The sequence below is a fragment of the Carcharodon carcharias genome, chromosome 1, assembly GCF_017639515.1.
Source record: "Carcharodon carcharias isolate sCarCar2 chromosome 1, sCarCar2.pri, whole genome shotgun sequence".
NCBI lineage: Eukaryota > Metazoa > Chordata > Chondrichthyes > Lamniformes > Lamnidae > Carcharodon > Carcharodon carcharias.
Genome location: NC_054467.1, coordinates 235,429,222 through 235,454,844, shown reverse-complemented (window position 1 = coordinate 235,454,844; position 25,623 = coordinate 235,429,222). Strand labels below are relative to the sequence as shown.

At 45.9% G+C, this 25,623-nt stretch overlaps 1 protein-coding gene across 2 annotated transcripts in view; it reads right to left on the bottom strand.

Annotated features, from left to right (window-relative positions):
* Positions 1 to 19,955, bottom strand: part of LOC121282205 (lysine-specific demethylase 3A-like) — a 75,714-nt gene extending 55,759 nt beyond the window's left edge. Inside the window, exon 1 of one of the 2 annotated variants that reach the window (XM_041195804.1) lies at positions 19,899 to 19,955. Coding sequence is in view for 1 of the 2 variants with exons in the window: in XM_041195795.1 (XP_041051729.1) it covers positions 7,234 to 7,437 (204 nt within the window). In the remaining variant the exon portion in view is untranslated. Of the gene's footprint in view, positions 1 to 7,233; positions 7,780 to 19,898 lie in introns of those variants that run through there. The other variant, XM_041195795.1, reaches the window with a different exon arrangement.
* Between the last annotated feature and the right edge of the window lie 5,668 nt (positions 19,956 to 25,623).

Sequence of the window (25,623 nt, the reverse complement as noted above, 5' to 3'; positions counted from 1 at the left end):
TGCAAGTGAAAAGCTGCTTCAATTGAAAGGAGTGTTTGGGCCCTTGGACGGTGAGAAGAGAGGAAGTGAAGGGGCAGGTGCTGCATCTTTTGCGTGGGCATGGGGAAGTGCCATAGGTGGGGGTTGAGGAGTAGGGGGTGATGGAGGAGTGATCCAGGGTGTCCCGGAGGGAACGATCCCTACGAAATGCCGATGGGGGGGGAAGGGAAGATGTGTTTGGTGGTGGCATCATGCTGGAGTTGGTAGAAATGGTGGAGGATGATCTTTTGAATGCAGAGGCTGCTGGGATGATAAGTGAGGACAAGGGGGACCCTATCATGTTTCTGGGAGGGAGAAGGCGTGAGGGCGGATGCGCGGGAGACGGGCCGGACATGGTTGAGGGCCCTGTCAACGACTGTGGGTGGAAAACCTCGGATAAGGAAGAAGGAGGACATGTCAGAGGAACTGTTTCTGAAAGTAGCATCATCAGAACAGATGCGACGGAGGCAAAGGAACTGAAAGAATGGGATGGAATCCTTACAGGAAGCGGGGTGTGAGGAACTGTAGTTGAGGTAGCTGTGGGAGTCAGTAGGCTTGTAATGGATATTGGTGAACAGTCTATCACCAGAGATTGAGACAGAAAGGTCAAGGAAGGGAAATGTCAGAGATGGACCACGTGAAAATGGTGGAGGGGTGGAGATTGGAAGCAGAATTAATAAATTTTTCCGAGTCCCGACGAGAGCATGAAGCAGCACCGAAGTAATCATCGATGTACCGGAGAAAGAGTTGTGGAAGGGGGCTGGAGTAGGACTGCAACAAGGAATGTTCCACATAACCCATAAAGAGACAGGCATAGCTGGGGCCCATGCAGGTACCCATAGCCACACCTTTTATTTGGAGGAAGTGAGAGGAGTTGAAGGAGAAATTGTTCAGCGTGAGAACAAGTTCAGCCAGACGGAGGAGAGTAGTGGTGGATGGGGATTATTCGGGCCTCTGTTCGAGGAAGAAGCTAAGGGCCCTCAGACCATCCTGGTGGGGGATGGAGGTGTAGAAGGATTGGACGTCCATGGTGAAGAGGAAGCGGTTGGGGCCAGGTAACTGGAAATTGTTGATGTGACGTAAAGTGTCAGAGGAATCACGGATGTAGGTGGGAAGGGACTGGACAAGGGGAGAGAGAAGGGACAGGAGCAGGCTGACACAATTGGTCTACCGGGACAGTTCTGTTTGTGGATTTTGGGTAGGAGGTAGAAGCGGGCCATCCGAGGTTGGGCAACTATCAGGTTGGAAGCTGTGGGAGGAAGATCTCCAGAGGAGATGAGGTCAGTGACAGTCCTGGAAACAATGGCTTGATGTTCGGTGGTGGGGTCATCCCAGGAATCAGTCTGGTAAACCTATGCTGCACTCCCTCTATAGCAAGAACATCCTTTCTCAGTTAAGGAGACCAAAACTGCACACGATATTCCAGGTGTGGTCTTACCAAGCATCTGGGGTGGTGTTGATGAGAAATCCATAAACATTTGGTTTTGCAGTGTTGTGTGTCTGACTGCAGTTTGCCTATTAGTTTACATGGACTATATACTTACTGTTAACATTAGCGTATAACAGATTTTATAACTTGTGTTATCTTTACGAGTTTGTATACATATCTGTAAAGGTATAATTGGGGTGAAGCAGTAGTGTAATATAGTTCATTTTTTTTGTGTAAAGCAGCTGACTCCTGTGGCTCTGTTCAGTAGCCACCCCCCCCGTTTCTAAACGAAAAATAAAAGTTAGGGTCTTTCAAGCCAGGTTCTGCCCTGGAATCTGACTTATGATCTCAGCTGATACTGGACATCACACACAAAGTATTTCATTGACTTTAGAGCACTTTTGATAGTCCGATAGTCGCAATAAGCGCAAGATAAATACAAGTCTTTCTTTATTAAAAAAGGCAATATCTCTGAAGCACATTGAGTTTAAATTGGTTCATCGCCATAAATTTTAATCATTTAACTGTTCAGCTAAACCATTCCTCATTCCACTGTCAAAGCAAATGAAGATCAAATCAGGTTTTAGAAGAATGTAAAATCACATTTATTAGGATGCTTATTACACCCACATGCTCAATTCAGACAAAGCCTCATCTTGAGTTTGAGTTCACAACCATAGGGAGAGGGGTATAGAGAGGCCTCTAGCAAAGGAAGGGATTGTAATACTTAACATAGAAGTTTAGAGACTCAAGTTTAAATCCAGCTTAGGTGCAGTCACCAAACCAAAAAGGGGATTCTCTAAAACGGAGTCCAGAATCAGGTGCAAACACACCACTTTGTTCCATTCCATCAGGGTCCTGAAGGATTCAAGCTACAATTGCAGAGTCAGTGCGAAGCAAAAACGTTTCATACCAACTCTCCAGTTACAATATAACTGCATACCTGGTGGATTTCAACATAAACTATTTTTAATCTATCGTCACTACTTTCCTCATCTTTTGCAGTTGTCAGAAATAATTCACTTGCCAAATAGCATTAAGATTGCGTAATGAGTTCAAAGTTTGAAAGAAGGCTATTTGTAAACATTTTATAACAGTTACACATACAAAATTGAACGATGGTCAGACTTCCTCTTGTTGGAGATGGGCAATGCCTGGCACTTGTGTGGTGAGAATGTTACTTCCCACTTGTCAGCCCAAGCCCTTTTTTTTTTAAATATTAATTCTCGGGATGTGAGCTTCACTGGCTGGGCCAGCATTTATTGCCCATCTCTAGTTGCCCTTGAGAAGGTGGTGGTGAGCTGCCTTCTTGAACTGTAGTACCTGTGTAGGTACACCCACAGTGCTGTTAGGAAGGGATTTCAAGGATTTTGACCCAGCGACAATGGAGGAACAGCGATATCTCCCCAAGTCAGAGTGGTGAGTGACTTGGAGGGGAACATCCAGGTGGTGGCGTTCCCATCTATCTGCTGGCCTTGTCCTTCTAGGTGGTAGTGATTGTGGATTTGGAAGGTGCTGTCTAAGGAGCCTTGGTGAATTCCTGAAGTGCATCTTGTAGATGGTACACACTGCTGCTACTGTGCGTCGGTGGTGGAGGGATTGAATGTTTGTGGATGTGGTGCCAATCAAGTGGGCTGCTTTGTCCTGGACGGTGTCAAGCTTCTTCAGTGTTGTGGGAGCTGCATTCATCCAGGCAATGGGGAGTGTTCCATCACACTCCTGACTTATGCCTTGCAGATGGTGGATAGGCTTTGGGGAGTCAGGAGGTGAGTTACTCTCCACAGGATTCCTAGCCTCTGACCTGCTGTTGTAGCCACAGTATTTATATGGCTAGTCCAGTTCAGTTTGTGGTCAATGGTAACGTCCAGGATGTTGAGAGTGGAGAATTCAGTGATGTTAATGCCACTGAACGTCAAGGGCGGGGGGGGGGGGGGGGGGGGGGGGCGGTGATGGTTGGATTCTCTCTTGTTGGAGATGGTCATTGCCTGACACTTGTGTGGCATTAATGCCACTTGTCAGCCCAAGCCTGGGTATTGTCCATAAGAACATGAGAAATAGAAGTAGGCCATTCGGCCCTTCAAGCCTTCCCCGCCATTCAATAAGATCATGGCTGATCTGCCCCAGGCCTCAACTCTTGTGCCAACGCCTCAACTCTTGTGCCAACGCCTCATCGTCCTCAACTCCCTGATATTTCAAAAACCTATCTATCTCCTCTTTAATACTTTGTGATCTAGCATCCATAAGTATCTGGGGTAGAGAATTCCAGACATTCACTAGCCAAGTCTTGCTGCATTCAGAATTGACTGCTTCAGTATCTGAGGAGTCGTGAATGGTGCTGAACAAAATCATCAGCGAACATCCCCACTTCTGACCTTATGATGGAAGGAAGGTCATTGATGAAGGAGCTGAAGATGGTTGGCCAAGGACACTACCCTGATGAACTCCTGCAGTGATCTCCTGGAACTGAGATGATTGACCTCCCAACAATCACAACCATCGTCCTTTGTGCTACGTTATGACTCCAACCAGCGGAGAGAGTTTCCCCCCACCCCCGATTCCCATTGACCCCAGTTTTGCTAGGACTTCTAGCTGCCACATTCAGTCAAATGCTGCCTTGATATCAAGGGTAGTCACTCTCACCTCGGGAGTTCAGCTCTTTTGTCCATGTTTAAACCAAGTCTGTAATGAGGTCTGGAGCAGAGTGATCCCTGCGGAACCCAAACTGTTCACCACCATTCACATCTGGACGTGACAGGACTGCAGAGCTTAGATCTGATCAGTCAGTTGTGGGATTGCTTAGCTCTGTCAATCACATGCTGCTTATGCTGTTTGGTAGGCAAGTAGTCCTAGATTGTAGCTTCACCAGGTTGACACCTCATTTTTAGGTATGCCTGGTGCTGCTCCTGGCATGCTCTCCGGCACGCTTCATTGAGCCAGGGTTGATCCCCAGGCTTGGTGATAATGGTAATGGTAGAGTGAGGGATATGCTAGGCCACGAGGTTATAGATTGTGGTTGAGTACAATGCTGCTGCTGATGGCCCACAGCGCCTCATGGTTGCCTAGTCGAGTTGCTAGATGTGTTCAAAGTCTATCCTATTCAGCACGGTAGTAGTGCATGCAGTACTCCAGGTGTCATCTCACAAAAACCTCTACAATTGTAGCAAGACTTCCTAGGTTCTCATATCCAATTCCCTTACTATTTGCCTTCCTAATTGCTTGCTGTATCTGCATGCTAATTTTTTGTGCTCCTTGTACAGTTCCCTCTGAACAACATCTAAATGTTTCACACATTTTAAAATTCTACCTTTCTATTCTTTTCACCCAAGTGAATAACCTGACACTTCCTCAAATCCATGAGCCTTTAACTTGTGTATTAATCTCTTGTGTATCTACTGGTTCCCCTTTATCTACCCTACTAGTTACCTCAAAAACTCATTTTGTCAAATATACTCCATCTGATCAACTGTAATTTTTAGTGCATTGTTAAGACTTCTTTAATAATAGATTCCAGCACTTTCCCAAAGACTGATGTCGGGCTAACTTGCCTGTAGTTTCCCAATATCCTTCCCTCCTTTTCTTGAATAGCAGTGATACATTTGCTAACTTCCAATCTGCTGGGACTAATCTAGAATCTTAGGTAATTTTGGAACATTGTAGCTAGCATATCCACTATCTCTGTAGCTCTCTCTTTTAGAGTCATAGGATGTAAGCCCTCATGTCCTGATTTGTCAGCATTTTAGTCTCAAGTTTTTCCAATACATTTTCCTGCATTGATATATGAGCTCCTTGTTTATCCCCTATTTCTGGTATGTAATTTGGAGAAGTTAGACAACATTTTTAATCAATGCTCCTGCCATTGCCTCATTCCCCATGATAATTTCTCTTCCGCCTGCCTCTAAGGGATCAGAAATTACTTCAGCTACTCTTCTCCTTTATACATGCTTAAAGTTTAAAAAAAAAATTCCTGATTAGTTTACTCACTTTCAATATTTCCCTCATCAACTGGTTAATACAGGGATGCCAAGTTTTTAATTATCACAGAATTTACAGCGTAGAGGAACCTTCTGGGCAGGTGCATCGATGCTAGTGCTGAGATTGTCAATTCTAATCCCATCTGCCTGCCATTTCTATGCTTTACAAACATGTACTCAATTCCATGAGCCAGCACAGACACGATGAACCAAAAGTCCTCCTCCTGTGCTGTAACCATTCTGTGAATGTGCACTTATATAGCATCTTTCAAATTTTCAGGCATCAAGTTATTTTGAAATGAAGTCACTGTTGCTTTTGGTTGGGGGGGGGGGGGGGGGGGGGGGGGGGGGGGTGGTGGGGGCAGGGCGGGGGCAGAAAAACAGCAGATGAATAACCAGCTAATCTGCTTTTATGGTGGTAGTTGAAGAATGTGGAATGTTGACTAGGACCTCCCTACTATTTTTCAGAAAAGTTTCATAAGTTCTTTTCCAGCTAAATGGGCAGCTTGGGCTCCGGTTTAATGTCTGATCTAAAAGACAGCACCTCCAAAAATGCAGCTCACCCTTAATATTGCAACAAATTTGCCTTGGAGAAGTGCAGATTTGATCGAGTTATCCAAAATCATGAGGGGTCTGGACAGGGTAGAGAGGGGGAAACTGTTCCCGCTAGTGAAAGCATCAAGAATGAGAGGGCTGAAAGTAATTGGCAAAAGAAGCAAAGGCAACGTGAGGAAAAACTTTTTCACGCAGCAAGTTGTTTAGGATCTGGAATGCACTGCCTGAGAGTGCGGTGGAGGCAGGTTCAATCGAGACAGCTATCTGAAAAGGAAGAATGTGCAGGGTTACAGGGAAGAAAAACAGGGGATTGTTACTAGGTGAACTGCTCATTCAAAAGCCAGTGCAGACATAATGGGCTAAATAGTCTACTTCTGCACAGTAACAATTCTGTGCTGGTTTCTAAAATTCTCCCAACCCTCAGGCTTACCAATATTCTTTCCAACATTATAAACCTTCTACTTTAATCTAATACTATCCTTAACTTCCCTAGTAAGCCATGGATGGATCCTTCACGCTGAATTTTTGTTTAATATCGGCACTCATCAGTTAAGTTGCCTCTCTTAGCTTTGCTAAGCATAGAAGGATCACTTCAGATAGGCACTGATTTAGCTGGAGTTGCTAGTTTCCGGCTTCTTTGCTCCAGCGGTGAACTCAGTCAATTAAAAAAAACACACACACACACCCCGTGCTAATCCTCAACAAGGTTAAGATTTGTTACCCTCTGCTGCTACCCGGTTAGCTTGATACTACAGTAGTTGTCATTTAAAGATCAGGTAAATCCAGTGAACGGCTAAGTAAACTGTTGTCTAGTTTCCTCCCCTTTTTCCAAATTCATCTCGGTAAAGGTAACCAAGCCAGCTGGAATATTCAATTGTAGACCAGATTTATGGAAAGCGCTCGAAAGCAAAGCAACACAGCACTGATACCAGTGGGAAAAGCAGGGGAGCAAGTTCCATTATTCATTTTATTGTTAGAGCAAAGAAAAAGGAATATTTTCCATGAGCTTTAAGATGATCGGAAAGTCACCGCCTGTTGATTCAAATACCATATTTCACTAAATTAGCTGAAATTCTTGAACTGCGCATTTTAACCCATACAGTCTCCCTACTTTGTTGATTAAACATCTTAATGTATTTTCCTAAGTACAGGGTTTCCTTTTAAAAAACTGTTTCACGATTTTCAAATGCTCTTCATCCACATCCCGGCCGTAAGATTAAAGAGAAAGAGAGAGAGAATAAAAAACAAATTCACATTTACCAACAAATTTGGGTCTGATAGATCTTTGTGGGAAACGGCTCTGATGATCCCTGCCCTCCAGTTCCATTCTGACATTCGCCCGGGTTCGAGCTCCTGGCTGAAGCTGCTCAGGACGCAGAGGAAGCGCTTGCCCACCAAGTCTAAGGGCGCAGCTTCTTGCCGCTGCTGTTGCGAGTCGAGCGGAGACATGTTCCAAAATTCCATCTTCAGAACGTTCACCCTGGCTCCAGGTCCCACGCGCCCGCGCTACATTCGCATCCCGTGCCCAGCGCACCCCTCCTGTAACAAGCCAGCGCTCGCCGCCCATTGGACGTTGCGCGCCCAGCGGGCGGGACCTCCAGGGCCCACGCCCCGCGTCAATCATTCACCCTCCGCCCGGCGGCGGCGGCGCCGCTTTTCCCCACCTCGATGCCAAATAGCTCGCCGCCTTTTCGAGCGCTTTTCCCAGGCCCGGCACCGGGGCAGCGCCGACGGCTGGCTGGTCCCAGCAGCTCCGAGCGGTCACCGCGGGCCGCCCGGGGTAAAGGCGACCGTGACGCCGCAGAAGCTGCTCCCGCCAGCGCGTGCAGGCGGCGGGCGACAGTGTTGTGGCGTGGGAGCGAGCAGGTTCACACTACGTGCCGATTCGTGCGTAGGCACCGAGGGGGGGGCTTGGGTGGGGGGAGCTGTGGGAGGAGAGTCAGCCCGGCCGATAAATCGCCCTCTGCAGCCCAGAGAGTACAGTACAACCGCACGAAGAGGCACCGAAACAAATGCACTTCCATTGCAACCCACTCTCCTCGTCTTAATTCGCAGACTTTACTGCTGCTGACCATAAGCAAAATGCTGCAGCTGCTGCAAAACCTGAAACAAAACAAGAATACTCAGCAGTCGGTCAGGCAGTATCGTTGGAGAGGGAGGGAGAGAGAGATGGGGGGGGTGGGGGGCACCGGAGTTGAAACCTGTCAATAACTACAAGCAAAATGCTGCGGATGCTAGAGATCTGAAACTAAAAAAAAAGCAGAAAATGCTGGAAAAGCTCAGCATCTGGGGAGAGAGAAACAGAGTTGACATTATCGAGTCCAATATGATTTCTTTGGAACTTAAGGAGCGCTGTAACTCTTTCGAGTACAAACACGTTTCCATCTGTTCCTATTCAGATGAAGTTACATTGTTTCATAGTTTGCCATTGTGAGATTTGAACTCTTGATAATCTTTTAATTGAAACCAATTAAACCAAATCAACAAAATTGGGATAAATCAGGCACAGCCCCTAATTCAGGTCAGCTGTAAAACCAAGGACAAAATTTAAAGGAACCTTACAAGCGTTAAATCAAAATGTGATTAAAGGGGTCAACAAAACACCCCAGTCCCTGCGGTGCCCACCGAGCACGGAAGGCCTCGGGCGTGTCAGCGGACACCGCGTGCTCCCTCTCCAGGGACATCCGGCAGTGAACGTAGCCGCGGAAGAGGGACAAACAATCGGGCGGGACTCCCCCGTCGATCGCCCACTGCCTGGACCAAGAAAGTGTAACTCTTTCGAGTACAAACCCGTTTCCATCTGTTTCAGATGAAGTTACATTGTTTCATAGTTTGCCATTGTGAGACTTGAACTCTTGATCTTGGGGTTACAAGCCCAGCACCATAACCACTTGGCGCTGTACTTGCAGGAGGCAGGGCCCAGGGGTGGTGCAGACAGTGCTAAACACCAGGGACTGGGGGTGGGGTGGGGGGGGTGTGGGAGGGAGTGCCAGCCTCGTTACTCTAAATGGAGTATCTTGTTGCCCCACCCCCCCTCCCTGCACCCTGAGCCACCAGAGGCAGAGCTGCAGACCTGAAAGACCGACTTTAAAAGAAACTGGAACCATCATCCTGAGAGTTTTAAAGTCGGTCTGTCAGGTCACTTTCACTGAGTTGCTGCACTGCTGCTTCCAACCTTCGGGCAGCTTTGTGGTGATTCCAATTTTTTTGTTTAAAAAGCCCGCCAGAAAACCAGGAAGCTGCCGGTAGGTCAACAGCAGTGCAGCAACTGAGGGTGTTCCTGCCTGAAAAATGGCAAGTGAAATCTCAATTTGAGAGACAATTGGATGCTGGGGGCCGGGAGATGGTAGGGGGAGAGGTGGGAGGGAGGTTAGGGGCTGATGGAGGGTTGGGGGAGAGGTTGGAGGGGTGGGAGGAGGCTGGAGGGCTGGGTGGGAGGTTGGGGAGTGTGGGATGGGTGGGTGGGATTTTGGGGGCTGTGAGAGAGGTGGGAATAGTTTGGGGGCTGTTAGAGGGGTGGGGGAGAATGGGGAAGGGTGGGGGGTGGTTGAGGGCTGTTGGAGTGGTGGGAGGGAGTTTCTGGGGTGTTAGAGGGTAGGGGAAGGTTGGAAGATGTTGGAGGGGTGGGGTGCATTTGGGGATGTTGGAGGGATGGTTGGGAGTTGGGGGCTAATAGAAGGTGAGGGAGTTTTGGGAGTGTTGGAACTGTGGGGGAGGTTGTGGGCTGTTCCATGTTGAGGGTGGGGAATGTTGGAGGGGTGGGGGAGATTGGGGGTGTTGGAGGGGTGGAGGGCCATGGGGGATGATGGAGGTGTGGGGTGTTGAAGAGGTGGGGGGGGTTAAGGGGTGTTGGATGGGTGGGGTAGTTGTGGGTGTTGGAGGGGTAGGGGAGCTTTGGGGGTGGTGGAGATGGGGGGCTGTTGGAGTTTGGGTGGGAGTTTGGTGGGTGTTAGAGGAGTGGGTGGGAATTTGGGGGGTGTTGAGGTAAGAAGTTTGGGAGGTGTCAGAGGGGTGAGGATGAGGTTGGAGGCTGTTGTAGGATTGGAGGGTGTTGGAGTGGTCGGGGGCTGTTGGGGTGGTGGGAGGTTGGGGGCTATTGAAGAGATGGGAGAGTTTGGGGGTGTTGGAGGGGTGGGTGGGTGGGGGATTGGGGATATTGGAGGAGTGGGTGGGAGTTTGGGGGCTTTTGGAGAGTGAGAAAAAGTTTGGGGGGGTTTGGAGGTGTGGGAGAAGGTTGGGGCTGTTTTAGGGTTGTGGGGAGAGCTTCAGGGATGTTGGAGGGTGAGGGGAGGTTGTAGATGTGGGGTGGCATGGGGGTGATGAGGTGGGTGTCACTTTTTTCTGCTGGAGTCACAGAAGATTATGATTTCCTTATCAAGAAATAAATGTTTTTCATGAAGAAACTTGGGAGCAGCTAGTGAAACAGAGGGTCTGCAAGTGGTCTGAGGTTAAAAGGGGTAGTGAGGCTAAGAAAATCAGTAGATGAAGGATCAAGGTTGCAACCATCAAAGCTGCCAGCTGTGATTGTACTTGAGGGACATGAAGAAACGTGTCATTTTCGTTGGCCCATTAGACCATATGACATAGGAGCAGAAATTAGGCCAATCGGCCCATCGAGTCTGCTCCGCCATTCAATCATGGCTGATAAGTTTCTCAACCCCATTCTCCTGCCTTCTCCCCGTAACCTTTGATCCCCTTATCAATCAAGAATCTATCTATCTTGGTCTTAAATACACTCAATGACCTGGCCTCCACAGCCTTCTGTGGCAATGAATTCCATAGATTCACCACTCTCTGGCTAAAGAAGTGTCTCCTCATCTCTGTTCTAAAAATAGGGAGAACGTCAAGAGTTTGCACTGCGAGAGGGGTGAAGGTTACATACGATCTGAGTATAGAGTAAAATCTGTGACCAAACCAGAGTTTTCCTTCTACACTGACTTTATTTCACACAAATATTTTAACTATGGGTAAAATTAAAATGGAAGCTGCTTTTCTTCCCAAATTTTAAAATTCAGTTTATAGGACCATGGGAAGATGCCAGATTTGCAAATTAATGAGAATGGGCTTTATAAGATGTAGGAGCAGAAGTAAGCCGCTCGGTCCATCGAGTCTGCTCCGCCATTCAGCGAGATCATGGCTGATCTGATAATCTTCAACTCCACTTTCCTGCCTTTTCCCCATAACCCTTGATTCCTTTACTGATAAAAAATCTGTCTATCACAGCCTTGAATATACTTGACAACCCAGCCTCTGCAGCCCTCTGCAGTAAAGGCTTCCACCGATTACCCTCTGAGAGAAGAAATTCCTCCTCAATTCTGTCTTAAATGGGCGACCCCTTACTCTGAGATTATTCCCTCTGGTCCTAGACTCTCCCACAAGGGGAAACAACCTCCCAGCATCTACCCTGTCAAGCCCCCTAAGAATTTTATATGTTTCAATAAGGTCACCTCTCATTCTTCTAAGCTCCAATGAGTACAGGCCCAACCTACTCAAACTTTCCTCAGAAGAAAATCCCTCCACACCCAGGGTCAACCTAGTGAGCCTTCTCTGGACTGCCTGCAATGGCAATATATCTTTTCTTAGGTAAGGGGACCAAAACTGCTCTCAGTATTCTAGGTGTGGTCTAACTAGTGCCTTGTATAGTTTTCGCAAGACTTCCCTATTTTTATACTCCATTCTCTTTGAAATAAAAGCCAACATTCCATTTGCCTTCCCTATTACCTGCTGAACTTGTCTGTTAGCTTGTAGGGATTTATGCATGAGGACTCCCAAATCCTTCTATGATGTAGCTTTCTGCCATCTTTCTCCATGTCAATAATATTCAGCTCCTCTATTCTTCCTGCCAAAATGCATAACCTCACATTTTCCCACATTACATTCCAACTGCCAAGTTTTTTCCCACTCACTTAACCTGTCTATATCCCTCTGTAGACTCTTTGTGCCATCCTCATCACTTGCCTTCCCACCTATTTTTGTGTCATTCGCAAACTTGGCGATAGTACATTCATTTCCCTCATCCAAGTCATTAATATATATTGTAAATAATTGTGGTTCCAGCACTGATCCCTGTGGCACTCTGCTAGTTACTGATTGCCATCCTGAAAATGCCCCCCTTATCCCAACTCTCTGTCTTCTATTAGTTAGACAATCCTCTATTCATGCTAATACACTATGCCCAACACCATGAGCTCTTCTAAATAGCCTTCTGTGTGGTGCCTTATTGAACGCCTTTTGGAAATCCAAATATATTACATCTACTGGTTCCCCTTTATCTATCCTGCTTGTTACCTCATCAGAGAATTCTAATAAATTTGTCAGGCATGATTTCCCCTTCATGAAGCTATGCTGACTCTGCTTGATTATATTATGCATTTCTAAATGTTCTGCTGTTACATTCTTTATAATAGATTCTAACATTTTCCCAATGACAGATGTTAAGCTAACTGGCCTATAGTTACCTGTTTTTTGTCTCCATCCTTTTTTGAATAAGGGTGTTACATTGGCTGTTTTCCAATCCTCTGGGACTTTTCATAATCTAAGGATTCTTAGAAGATTACTACCGTGCATCCATTATTTGTGTATCTACTTCCTTTAATATCCTAGGATGTAACCCATCAGGTCCAGGGGACTGATTGGCCTTTAGCCCCATTAGTTTCCCTAGTACTTTTCCTCTAGTGATAGTTTTGTATTTATTTCCTCCCCCCGCTTTTCTCCTTGATTATTTAGTATTTTTGGAATGCTATTAGTGTCTTCTACCGTGAAGACTGAAACAAAGTATTTATTCAACTCCTTTGCCATTTCCCGATTCCCCACTATTATTTCTCCAGCCTCATTCTCTAAGAGGCCTATGTTCACTTTGGCCTCTCTCTTCCTTATATATTTAAAGAAGCTCTTACTGTCCTTTTTTATATTACTTGCTAGTTTACCTTCAAAGTTTATTTTCTCCCTCTTTATTAATTTTTTGGTCATTTTTTGTTGGTTTTAAAACTTTCCCAATTCTCTGGCTTACCACTAATCTTTGCCACATTGTATGTTTTTTCTTTCAATTTGATACAATCCTTAACTTCCTTGGTCAGCCATGGTTGATTTATCCCCTTCCTAGAGTCCTTCTTTCTCACTGGGATATATCTTCGTAGTGAGTCATGAACTGTTTTCTTAAATATCTGCCATTGTTCATCAACCGTCTGTTCTGCTAAACTCCTTTCCCAGAACACTCCAGTCAACTCTGCCCTCATTCCTTTGTAATTACCCTTATTTAAGTTTAGCACAGTTGTTTCCGACCCAAGGGCAGGATTTTACTGTCGACGAGCGGGGGCGGGGCTCCCTCGCTGACGTGTAAAATGACGCGGGATGATGTCAGGCAGAACTCCTGACATCATCCCGCCCCATTTAAATTTTCAGGAAGGCGGGGGCGCAGCAAAATTAGCTGTGCGCCTGCCGACCTGTCAATGGCCAATTGAGGCCATTGACAGAGCAATTAAAGTAATTATTGGACCTGCTGTTCAAACTTAAGGCTGGGGCAGGCCAGGAGCCCCAGCGGGAACTAGAAAAACATGAAACCTCATCCACAGGTGGGATGAGGTTTCATGTAGGGTGTTAAAAATTTTAATAAAGTTTTGTTGGAAATTATGAACATGTCCCAACTCATGAGGGGACATGTAAGGGAATTTTTTTTCTATTTTTAATATTTTTGCACGTAGAGCCAATCTCCCTGAGGCAGCACTTAGCCTCAGGGAGATGAATACGTTCTTTCGTGTACATGCGTGAAAGAGCGCACTCTCAATTTTAGGCATTATTCCCCGCCTGCAAGGGGCGCGCATAGCGCTTCCCTGCGGATGTCATGCTGGGCGGGCCTTAATTGGCCCACCCACGTAAAATGGCGCCACGCTTCCGATCGGAAGCGCGCCAGCATGCGCCTGCCTATCAACTTCCCCCCGACCGATGGGGGGAAAATTCAGCCCCAAGTTTCTCACTGTCAAACTGAATGCTAAATTCTACCATTTTATGGTTACTGATATGCAGCTATGTGAACCACAAGGACTGAAAACTTGGACATGCCTTACAATTAACTGAAACTGGAGGGAGAAGATGGGCCTGCAATGTGGCAGGTCTCAACTTGTACTATAAAACTTGTGACACTGACAGAAACAAAGGAGAATAAGCCAATATGACAAGGCAGCAAAAAAAGAAGTCAAGGTGTAAAATGAGAAGTTGAAACAGTGACATCAAATAGGCAAACCCAGTCAAGTACAGTGGGTAAAATAAATACGAATAAAAATGACAGCAAAATGCAGGCAGCAAAGCAAGAGAAAATCACAAAATAAAAATTGAGAATGAGAAAAAAAAAATAGCTTAACAAATCAAACTTAAAGGGGCAAAATTCTAAGTTATTTGCTTGAGATGGGTTCAAATGAACAGGGATTTCAGAAGATGCACTGTTGTTGATGAGCTCCGGCAACACCCATGCTAGAGACCCAGGAGACAGCAATTAACCTATAAGATGGTTTCTCTGTTGGAGTCTCATTGCAATATTGTTTAATTTTTAAAAACAAAAAAACTGCAGATGCTGGAAATCCAAAACAAAAACAGAATTACCTGGAAAAACTCAGCAGGTCTGGCAGCATCGGTGGAGAAGAAAAGAGTTGACGTTTCAAGTCCTCATGACCCTTCGACAGAACTTGAGTTCCAGTCCAAGAAAGAGTTGAAATATAAGCTGGTTTAAGGTGTGTGTGTTGGGGGGGTTGGGGGGGGGGGGTGGGGGGCAGAGAGAGAGAGAGAGAGAGAGAGAGAAGTGGAGGGGGTTGGTGTGGTTGTAGGGACAAACAAGCAGTGATAGAAGCAGATCATCAAAAGATGTCATTGAAATCTTTTGATGATCTGCTTCTATCACTGCTTGTTTGTCCCTACAACCACACCAACCCCCTCCACTTCTCTCTCTCTCTCTGCCTGCCCGCCCCCCCCCCCCCCCCCACCCCCCGCCCCCGCCCCCACACACAGACACCTTAAACCAGCTTATATTTCAACTCTTTCTTGGACTTGAACTCAAGTTCTGTCGAAGGGTCATGAGGACTCGAAACGTCAACTCTTCTCCGCCGATGCTGCCAGACCTGCTGAATTTTTCCAGGTAATTCTGTTTTTGTTTAATTTTTAATTGTTTGATGTTGAGGGTGTATTAAAGATTATAGTTACACCTTTGTTGAAAAGAAAAATAATCTTCCCCAAGTTCCTCAGTTTGTTTTAGCAGGATTTTTATTTGTTATATTTTTAGTATCCTAATGCCTCAGCTTTGCTTACATTGTTAGCTTTATACTATACAGCTGTGATTGCATTATCCTTAGGAGACTTTGCACTCCACTGAGGGTTTGACTGTGACTTTTTTGTTTTTCTCTTTAGCTTTTCTTAGCTAAACAATATTATTTTATGGATTGTGGGATAGACGGAAAAGGGTATTGACAAAACTCGGGCCTGATCGCTGCTCGAACACCCCCTACGCCACTTTCCCCAACATCCCCTGACTCTGACTCAGGCCTGAGACTCTGAGTGAATGAGTCACTGCCCAGATGGATCCAGGAAAATTGGCATCCCAGGGAACTAGCATCTGGGGCATGGGGCAGCAATGCAAATTTGCGGGACAATCCTGTTAACTACAAGACAGTTGATCATCCTGGGCGGAGGCTCGGGAAAGAGTCTGTGTACAATCTGATGACACAATCTGTACCTGGCAAAATTTGATAACCAGCACATGGGCAAATATACAAACTGTCCAATTAACACACAAGAATTGGGGAACACTAGTCTGACACATAGTGAGGACCGCATTCAGAGAGTGGCTGCAGCCGGTTGTGATTTACTGGGAACGGTTGATTTGTGCGCAGTCACAGTGCATGCCAGTTATTCCGGTTAGTGCCGGTTAGATACAGTTGCAATCTTCAGTGGGTTTCAACTGACTTTTCCTTCTGTGACTTCCTTCAAAGGTGTTATATTAGTATATGATAATACATTTTAAGAACATAAGAAATAGGAGCAAGAGTGCTAAACTATTCAGTTAAGATACATTGCGGTAGAATTTGGTCTGGGCTTGTTTTTGGCCTGGAATCAGTGCTGCAGGACTAGCACATGCCCAAACCAAGAGGCCTGAGCAATGGAAGCATGTCCTTGGATCTCATCAGCATGCTTGGCACTGTAAGATTATTCGGTTATCAATAAGGTTATTAACATTTAACTCCATTAGAACCTACACAACTTAAGTGGGAAAAGTTAGAAATAGGGCCTAATATAAATTGATGCCAAAGTAGAAGGATTATGAGAAATTATATCAAGTTTTAAATAAAAGGTATTTACGGTAGCTGAGAGCTAAACCTTGAAGCTGCTTATGTAAGTTAATGTGGGGGGTGGGGGGGCTCTTGTTTGAGATGAGGAGCAACAAGATGTAGCAGCCTCGAGGTAAGAGGAAATGGGACAACGATGAAAACGCAGAACATTATGTGACCAAGTGTGGCTGGCATTGCTTACATGAACTATGAGTGGGCAAATGGAGGGGTTAATCAGGTAAGAGCCAGGACAAAAGAGACCATCCCGAGCAAGGCCATGAAATGAGAAAACTAGAAACCAGAAGATAAGACAAGAGAGAGAGAGAAATAAAGACAAAGAGCTTGAAGACCAAAAGCTACAAGAAGAGAGGTCACTGTGAGCTCCCTGCTCGGACTTAATGCGGGAAGTATAGCCCATGTTAAACTGTAATTCACTGCCTGAGTTTCTTGATATAGTTTACTTGAGAGCTTAATAAACTTGTTCTGACTTTATCTCATTAAAGTGGTCTCACGATTGCACTCTGTGGCCAATCTGTTCCCATAACAATTAGGGGCTCAAAAACAACAACACAAACTGTCACAACTGATCGCATTCCCATGAGGTGCCCGCCTGAGTAAAGTGATCAATATCGGGTCTCCACATCATCAGCAGTCCTCAGGTTAGTCCTAAGACTGGTGTTAGAGCAGGCCACAAGTGGGACGGCCGATTGCAGAGCACTCCTGCTCCTCCTGGCTCCACATGGATGGTTTATTGAAAATAAAATTATTTTCCATTGGTGGCTTTGGGGGCCAGTGAAGAATCCAAAGAACACAGGAACATGGGTGGGCCATTTAGTCTCTCGAGCCTGTTCCCCATTCATTGAGGTCATAACTGATCTGCGAACGATCTCCATATATTCACCTGCCTTTATCCCATATTCTTTAATACCTTTGGTTAACAAAAATCTATCAATCTCGCATTTAAAATTAATGACTGATCTACCTCAATTGCCATTTGCAGAAGACAGCTCCAAACTTTTACCACTCTTCGCGTGCAGTAGTGTTTCCTAATTTCACTCCTGAAATGTCCGTCTCTAATTTTTGGCTATGTCCCCTCATCCTAGGTTCCCAAACTATTGGAAATAGTTTCTTCCAATCTATCTTACTTGTTCCCTTTAATATCTTGAAAGTTTCAATCAAATCAGCCCTCTAAATTCCAGGGAATACAACGCTAGTTTGTTTAACATCTCCTTGTAGCTTAACGTTTGGAGTCCATGTATCATTCTAGTAAGTCCACACTGCACTCCCTTGAAGGCCAATATATCCTTCCTAAGTCATGGTGCTCAGAACCGGATGCGACACTTCAGGTGTGGTCCTTTGGGAAATAGGCCTGAACCCGGCCCTCTCTGTCACCGATTAGTTTCTGGGTAGGGTCCTTCAAACAGGTGTTAGGCTGTTTAAAAAATGGATCTTTTCAATTTAATGGTGGAATCAACATGGAATCAACACCTGTGTGGATTGGGCATAGGTTGTCTCATTGCTAAATTAGTATGCTCTGAGTCAGTTTCTCGGATACGATGCATACCAATTTCTATCCCATTAAGGTGAAGTTAATTAACATGTTTTTATTCTGAGATTCAGTAAATCAGGCACAAGATTTATCTACATTGGTGCTTGTTTAGTTCAGATTAAGGGAGAGCTGTGCCTGTGCTCTGACTCCCACATTTGCATTGCTAAAAAAAGGACTTCCTTATTCCAGTGACACACAAACCACTTAATTCATATAATGTTCTCTGCAATCCAAAATGCTAATGTCAAAAACCACCTACAGTTAAATCAGATAAAAAGAAAATACACACGAGAGATTGGAGGACAATAACTTGAATATACTGTGAAAAGCTTGCAGCTGTCGGGAGTGAGGAATTCACATAGCTGTGATGGCATATGAGTTTAGGTACTCAGGGAACTTGGCAATTGAAAAAGGTTTATTGACAGGTGGTTGGCATGCAACCCGGAAGGTGGCTTATCTAAGGACGAAGGAGGGAAACTATTAGGGAGTAAAAACAAAAAAACTGCGGATGCTGGAAATCCAAAACAAAAACAGAATTACCTGGAAAAACTCAGCAGGTCTGGCAGCATCGGCGGAGAAGAAAAGAGTTGACGTTTCGAGTCCTCATGTTCTGTCGAAGGGTCATGAGGACTCGAAACGTCAACTCTTTTCTTCTCCGCCGATGCTGCCAGACCTGCTGAGTTTTTATTAGGGAGTAATGTTGGTGGAACATGACGGAGAAGAAACAGTGGTCAGAGTGGCCAGGACATTGATAAGGGAAACAATGGATGAGATAGAATGGAGAAAGGCGGTGAAGGGAGGATGACAAAGAAAAGTGTCCCAGGATACAGATTCCAAGCCCTGACTGTGTAAAGTGGGCTGGTAAGTGGACTATACATGTGAAGGCAGATAAAATGGCCAGGTCAGGGGACCAAGCAAGAAGATAAAAACAAAAACAAAAAACTGCGGATGCTGGAAATCCAAAACAAAAACAGAATTACCTGGAAAAACTCAGCAGGTCTGGCAGCATCAGCGGAGAAGAAAAGAGTTGACGTTTCGAGTCCTTATGACCCTTCGACAGAACTAGGTGAATCCAAGGAAGGGGTGAAATATAAGCTGGTTTAAAGTGTGTGTGTGTGTGTGTGTGTGTGTGTGTGTGGGGGGGGGGGGCGGCGGTGGGGGGGTGCGGTTTGGGTGGGGGGAGAGAAGTGGAGGGGGGGGGATGTGGTTGTAGGGACAAGCAAGCAGTGATAGAAGCAGATTATCAAAAGATGTCACAGACAACAGAACAAAAGAACACATAGGTGTTGAAGTTGGTTCACTTCTCTCCCCCACCCCCCCACACACATACGCACTTTAAACCAGCTTATATTTCACCCCTTCCTTGGATTCACCTAGTTCTGTCGAAGTGTCACGAGGACTCGAAACGTCAACTCTTTTCTTCTCCGCCGATGCTGCCAGACCTGCTGAGTTTCTCCAGGTAATCCTGTTTTTGACCAAGCAAGAAGGCTCAAAGAGATTATGGTAGTGAGATGGTTTATGCTTTTGAAACTGGGCAGAATAATGTAAACAGAATGGTGTGATATCGACCTGAAGTCAGAACTGTTCACATTGAAGAGAGCCTGGGGAGCTGCTTGGGAACAATATAGATATTATTTTAGAATAGACATTGTGGTAAATCATCTAAAAAGATACCAAATTATGACCCTTAAAGACATACTTGGGAATAGCTAGCTAATTGATAGAGGGAATGTCAGACAGTGTTCTGGAGCACACTCTAGTGCTAGGCAGCGGTGCTGCAACTAACAGGAAAATGGAAGTTAAAAATTGTTCAGCTGAACAAAGATAGAAAGAAAAGATGGCTAATAAGTGGGATTGGTGTTGAAAATAAGAAGTGTTGACACAACATTGACAGGCTGCACCTAAAGAAGACACCAAAGAATGTCGTGAATGATGTCAGAATAGCAGTTGGGGCATCATTTAGAATAGACAAGAGAGGAAGGGGATAGGAGAGAGTCGATCACATGGAGGGACAGAGTAATGGAAGTGATCTGGGTAGAATAGAAAAACAAACTGCATTTACATACCTTCACAACCACAGGACAACCCAAGGTGTGTTGCAGCCAGTGGAGTACTTTTGAAGTGTATGTGGTGACCAGATTTTCAGAAGTCAAAATTGAGAAACATTGAAAAGCCACAGGAAGACGGGGAGGGGGTGGGGGGGGGGCTCCATGATGATTGACATGTTGGGTGACAAATGGCAGGAGTCTGGGGAGGGACAGTTGAAGGTGAGAGGTCATGTAATGACATCTCTGGAAATATGTCCAGCCAGAGTTGGCAACCTTATTCCGTAGTTTGTTTAAAAGACAATGGAGCCACTGGCACCATAAAGGTAGTAACAACTCCCTTGGCGACATCCAGGGGAGAATCAGGGGAGGGATACAGCTTGCTTCACACAATGCAGTGTGGTGTGATGTGATGTGTGTTTACAGGAACAAGGATGACATTTCACACAGATTTTGTCCCCCCAGTCTCAGTTTATATTTGACAAAAAGAGGAAAGTTGAAAACTGGGTTATTTGAACTATTTTTAGGAAATGCCGTGGTACCGGGGCATTTAATGAAGAACTGCGACTCTCCTGGCAAAACCAGGACATCTGGTCACCCTAGAAGTGTAATCACTGTTAGTATATGTGGCAACCATTTGCACACAGCAAGCAATCTCTTAACAACCAGACAATCTGATTTGGTGATGTTGATTGAGGGAGAAATATCAGCCAGCACATCAATGATAACTCCCCTGCTCTCCTTCAGATAGCATCTTGGGATCATTTACACATGCCCAAGAGGACGTACAGGACCTCAGCTTATCATCTCATCTGAAAGACAGCACCTCCAACAGGCAGCACTCCCTCAGTACTGCACTGGAGTGTCAACCTAGATTTTTATGCTCTAGTCTCTGGAGGGAGACTTGAACCCTCAACCTTCTGACTTTCACACAAGACCGCTACCAACGGAGCTAGGTGATACAGCAAGCCTTAAAATGAACATAACTTGCAGAGCTACAGGGTATTCAGATGAGTTCAGGGAGAGAAGAAGGCAAAGTGATTGCTTTATATGTAAAGGACAGTTGGAACATTATGGTAGTCCAGCAGGCACTGTAGAAATACCATGGTGTGAAATTCTTTCAAGTTCTGTTCAGTAAGAAGAAGACCAAGGAACATCTGAGGTTTTGCTGGAGACAACCAGGCCAAAACACTTATCACTTTACAAAAATAGTGGGAATGAGCGAGAAATGAATATTGTCTTGACTTCAACACACTGATATAAATGACGAACTTCGTACTGGCAGAGGGGAGGTGAATATAGCAGTGCAAATGCCAGGACCCAGCTCATGACTGCTTTGTCCTGGATGGTGTCAAGCTTCTTGAATGTTGTGGGAGCTGCACTCATCCAGGGAAGTGGAGAGTATCCCATCACACTCCTGACTTGTGCCTTATAGATGGTGGACAGGCTTTGGAGTGTCAGGAGGTGAATTACTCTCTGCAGAATTTCCAGCCTCTGACCTGCTCTTGTAGCCATAGTATTTATATAGCTGGTCCAGTTCAGTTTCTGGTCAATGGTAACCCTAATGCATACGGATGTCAGATGATGATAGGATGGGACACATCAGTTAGGATACTTGCTCAAACTTGGATAAGCACCTGAAGGCAAAATGTTTTGTAGGCTCACAGGGAAAGAGCGGTGCAGTGGGACTACCTAAATTGCTCTTGCAGAGAGCTAGCACAGACAAGATGGGCTGAATAACTGCTTGCTGAGCTTTAACTGTTCCAATTTAGACTCACAGATGGTCACTTGTATGAGGTATGAAAAAGTTACTGGGCCTGTGCAAGTTTATGCCACCAGGTAAATGAGATGAGGGTAGAAAACTGCAGAAACTGAAAAATAGAACATTATGCAGTGGTTTTCAACAAAAAGCGCTGTTATAGGAAAGAATCCTGCCCTTAAGACTTCAGCCACTTTGCACCCAATATGGTAGTGTACAGGCAGATTTTTCTTTTCAGATTTGTTTGGCAAGCCAGGGTCCATGAGGGGTGGTCTGTGCCACCCACCCACCAATATTCCTAAACCCCTTGATTGAGGTGATCATAAATATATTTGGAAGACAATTAATGCAGGCAAAAGGATGCTGGCTAGTCAAATCAGAGGCACCACTAAGGTATTTGGACTTTGAACGGCAGCAGGAGTCACTGTGGTGCACCTGTGAGGCTGAGAGCTACATGGACAGCATATTTCTAGAGTCTAATGTTGTGGAGTCAGAGAGGTAATGGGTGACCGCAAGGCAATCAAGAATGCCTGGGGAGGCAGTGCCGGGGCTCCCCTGAGTGCACCTCACTCTCTAACAAATATTCAGCTATGAATAGTGGCAGTTCATGTAAAAGAGAATCCAAAGTCGTTGAGATACTAGATGAGGATAAAAATCAATAAAGATAAGGTATTAGAAAGTCTGGCTGTACTTAAAAGTTGATAAGTCATCAGAACCATATAGTTTACATCCAAGAATGCTGAGAGAAGTTAGGGTAGAAATTGCAGATGCACCAGTAATAATCTTCCAATCCTCCTTAGATATGGGGATGGAGGACTGGAGAATTGCAAATGTTGTTTTTTATTTATTCACAGGATGAGGGCTTCGCTAGCTGGGCCAGCATTTATTACCCATCCCTAGTTGCCCTTGAGAAGGTGGTGGAGAGCTGCCTTCTTGAACCTCTGCAGTCCATGTGGTGTAGGTACACCCACAGTGCTGTCAGGAAGGGAGTTCCAGAATTTTGACCCAGCAACAGTGAAAGAACGGCGATATATTTCCAAGTCAGGGTGGTGTGTGACTTAGAGGGGAACTTCCAGGTGGTGTTGTTCCCATCTATCTGCTGCCCCTGTCCTTCTAGATGGTCTGGTCATGGACGGTAGGCGCTGTCCAAGGAACCTTGGTGAATTCTTGCAGTGCATCTTGTAGATGGTATGCACTGCTGCTACTGTGCGTTAGTGGTGGAGGAAGTGAATGTTTGTGGATGTGGTGCCAATCAAGCGGACTGCTTTGTCCTGGACGATGTCAAGCTCCTTGAGTGTTGTTGGAGCTGCACTCATCCAGGCAAGTGAGGAGTATTCCATCACTCTCCTGACTTGTGCCTTGTAGATGATGGACAAGCTTTGGGGAGTCAGGAGGTGAGTTACTCACTGCAAGTTTCCTAGCCTCTGATCTGCCCTAGTGCCACATTAAATCCTGCTTGTCTTTGACTACATCCATTGGCTTACTGTAACCCAACAAATCAAATTGATTTCTTAATCCCCCCAAATGATCTTGTCCTCACCTTCCTTTGCAACTCTGGGGAACACCACCACCTGGAAATTCCCCTCCAAGCCACTCCCCATCCTGACTTGGAAATATATCATCTTTCCTTCACTGTCACTGGGTCAAAATCCTGGAACTCCCTTCCTAACAGCACTGTGGGTGTAGTTCAAGAAGGCAGCTCACCACCACCTTCTCAAGGGCAATTAGAGATGGCAATAAATGCTGGCCTAGCCAGAGACATCCACATTCCATAAATGAATAAAAAAAACCTCACTTCTGCAGGAGTAGCTGAAGCAATATCGGCCTGGATCTTCTGCGTAGCAGCAATCATTGTTGGATTGCTGCTCCACTCAAACATTTCTGCACCCCGACACTGCTCCACATTTCAGGCCAGGTCTTCTGAGCCTGGCCTCTTCAGAAATGCAGAGTGTACAGTCCTACGGAGAACTTCATCAGGTAAGTGGGTAAGTGGGAAGGGGTGCAAGTGGGTGAGGTGGCAGGTGGGTAGGGTGGGTGAAATGGGTATGGTTTAGGTTGGTAGTTTGGGTAGTGGGCAGGGTGATAGGCGGGTAGGATGGTAGATGTATAGGGTGGCAGATAGGTAGACTGGCAAGTAGGTAAGGTGGTAGGTGGGTAGTGTAGCAGGTACATAGGATGGCTGAGTATGGTGGTAGGCAGCTGGTCTGCCAGGTGGGTGGTGGAAGGTGGGTGAAGTAGGTGGGTGAGTTGGTATGTGGGTGAGTTGGCAGGTGGGTGAAGTGGCAGGTGGGTAAGGTGGCAGGTGGGTGACTGGCAGGTGGGTGAGTTGGCAGGTGGGTGACTGGCAGGTGGGTGAGTTGGCAGGTGGGTGAGTTGGCAGGTGGATGAGTTGGCAGGTGGGTGAGTTGGCAGGTGGGTGACTGGCAGGTGGGTGACTGGCAGGTGGGTGACTGGCAGGTGGGTGAGTTGGCAGGTGGGTGAGTTGCATTTGGGTGAGGTGGCAGGTGGGTAATGTGGCAGGTGGGTGAGTTGGCAGGTGGGTGACTGGCAGGTGGGTGAGTTGGCAGGTGGGTGAGTTGGCAGGTGGGTGACTGGCAGGTGGGTCAGTTGGCAGGTGGGTCAGTTGGCAGGTGGTGACTGGCAGGTGGGTCAGTTGACAGGTGGGTGAGTTGGCAGGTGGGTGACTGACAGATGGGTGAGTTGGCAGGTGGGTGAGTTGGCAGGTGGGTGAGTTAGCAGCTGGGTGAGTTGGCAGGTGGGTGACTGGCAGCTGGGTGAGGTGGCAGGTGGGTAATGTGGCAGGTGGGTGAGTTGGCAGGTGGGTGAGTTGGCAGGTGGGTGAGTTGGCAGGTGGGTGAGTTGGCAGGTGGGTGATTTGGCAGGTGGGTGAGTTGGCAGGTGGGTGAGTTGGCAGGTGGGTGAGTTGCAGTTGGGTGAGGTGGCAGGTGGGTAAGGTGGCAGGTGGGTGAGTTGGCAGGCGGATGAGTTGGCAGGTGGGTGAGTTGGCAGGTGGGTGAGTTGGCAGGTAGGTAAATCCTACAGAACTGTCCAAAGTCTCCAGATCTAGCTCAGAGTCGGAGACATTCACGGAGGGTCCAGGGGAATAGGGAATTACCAGTTGGGGGTTCAAACTTCCTGGGGAACTCCCACAGAGGTTAGTACATCAGGACTTCCGTAGGGTCTGACATGGATTTTAGGTCATACATCCAGTCTCCAACAATCGGGAGACCGGACGATCTGGGCCACAATAGATGCATTTAAGAGGAAGCTCAAAACACACGCGAGGGAGAAAGGAAGAGAAGGATTTGTTAGTGGGGGTTAGATGAAGAAGGCTCGAAGGAAGCTTGTGTGGATCATAAACATTAGCATGGACCTGTTGTGCTGAATGGCCTGTTTCTATGTTGTAAATACTGTATAATGCTATATTATGTTATATCCGCTAACTTTTGCTCCCTCCCTCCTCCCTTCTAACCAGTTTTTAATCCATTTTTTCAAATTCCACCTAATTCCACACCCTTTAATCTTCTCCAAATAATCTTCTCCTTCTCAAAAGCTTCCTGAAAGTACTTCTACACATCTCCAGGCCAATTAAGCAGATGTTTCAAAAAAAAAAATTAGGTGGTGAGGGGAGGGGGAAGAAATAATTTACCTTCAGCAACAGTTCCCCTACAGGCGTGTTACTGGATGGCTTCCTTCATGGCTATCTATACATCATCAATGATGATTTATTCATATATTCCATCAATTTGCAATATGATTACTTATTTGTAATGCAATATGGTTTGGAATATGTTACAGCTTGGGTATCCTGTTCCTGGTTTTACATGCAATATTAAAATGGGCTATAAATTGTCTCATAACTTATTAAAAATTAACCTGTCCATCATGCTGAGACAATTTGAAGCTATGAATATATAGCTTTGACGCTGGGGTAATCAATAAATACACTGCTTTAAGCATGCAGGAACAGAATGCAATGTAATAAAT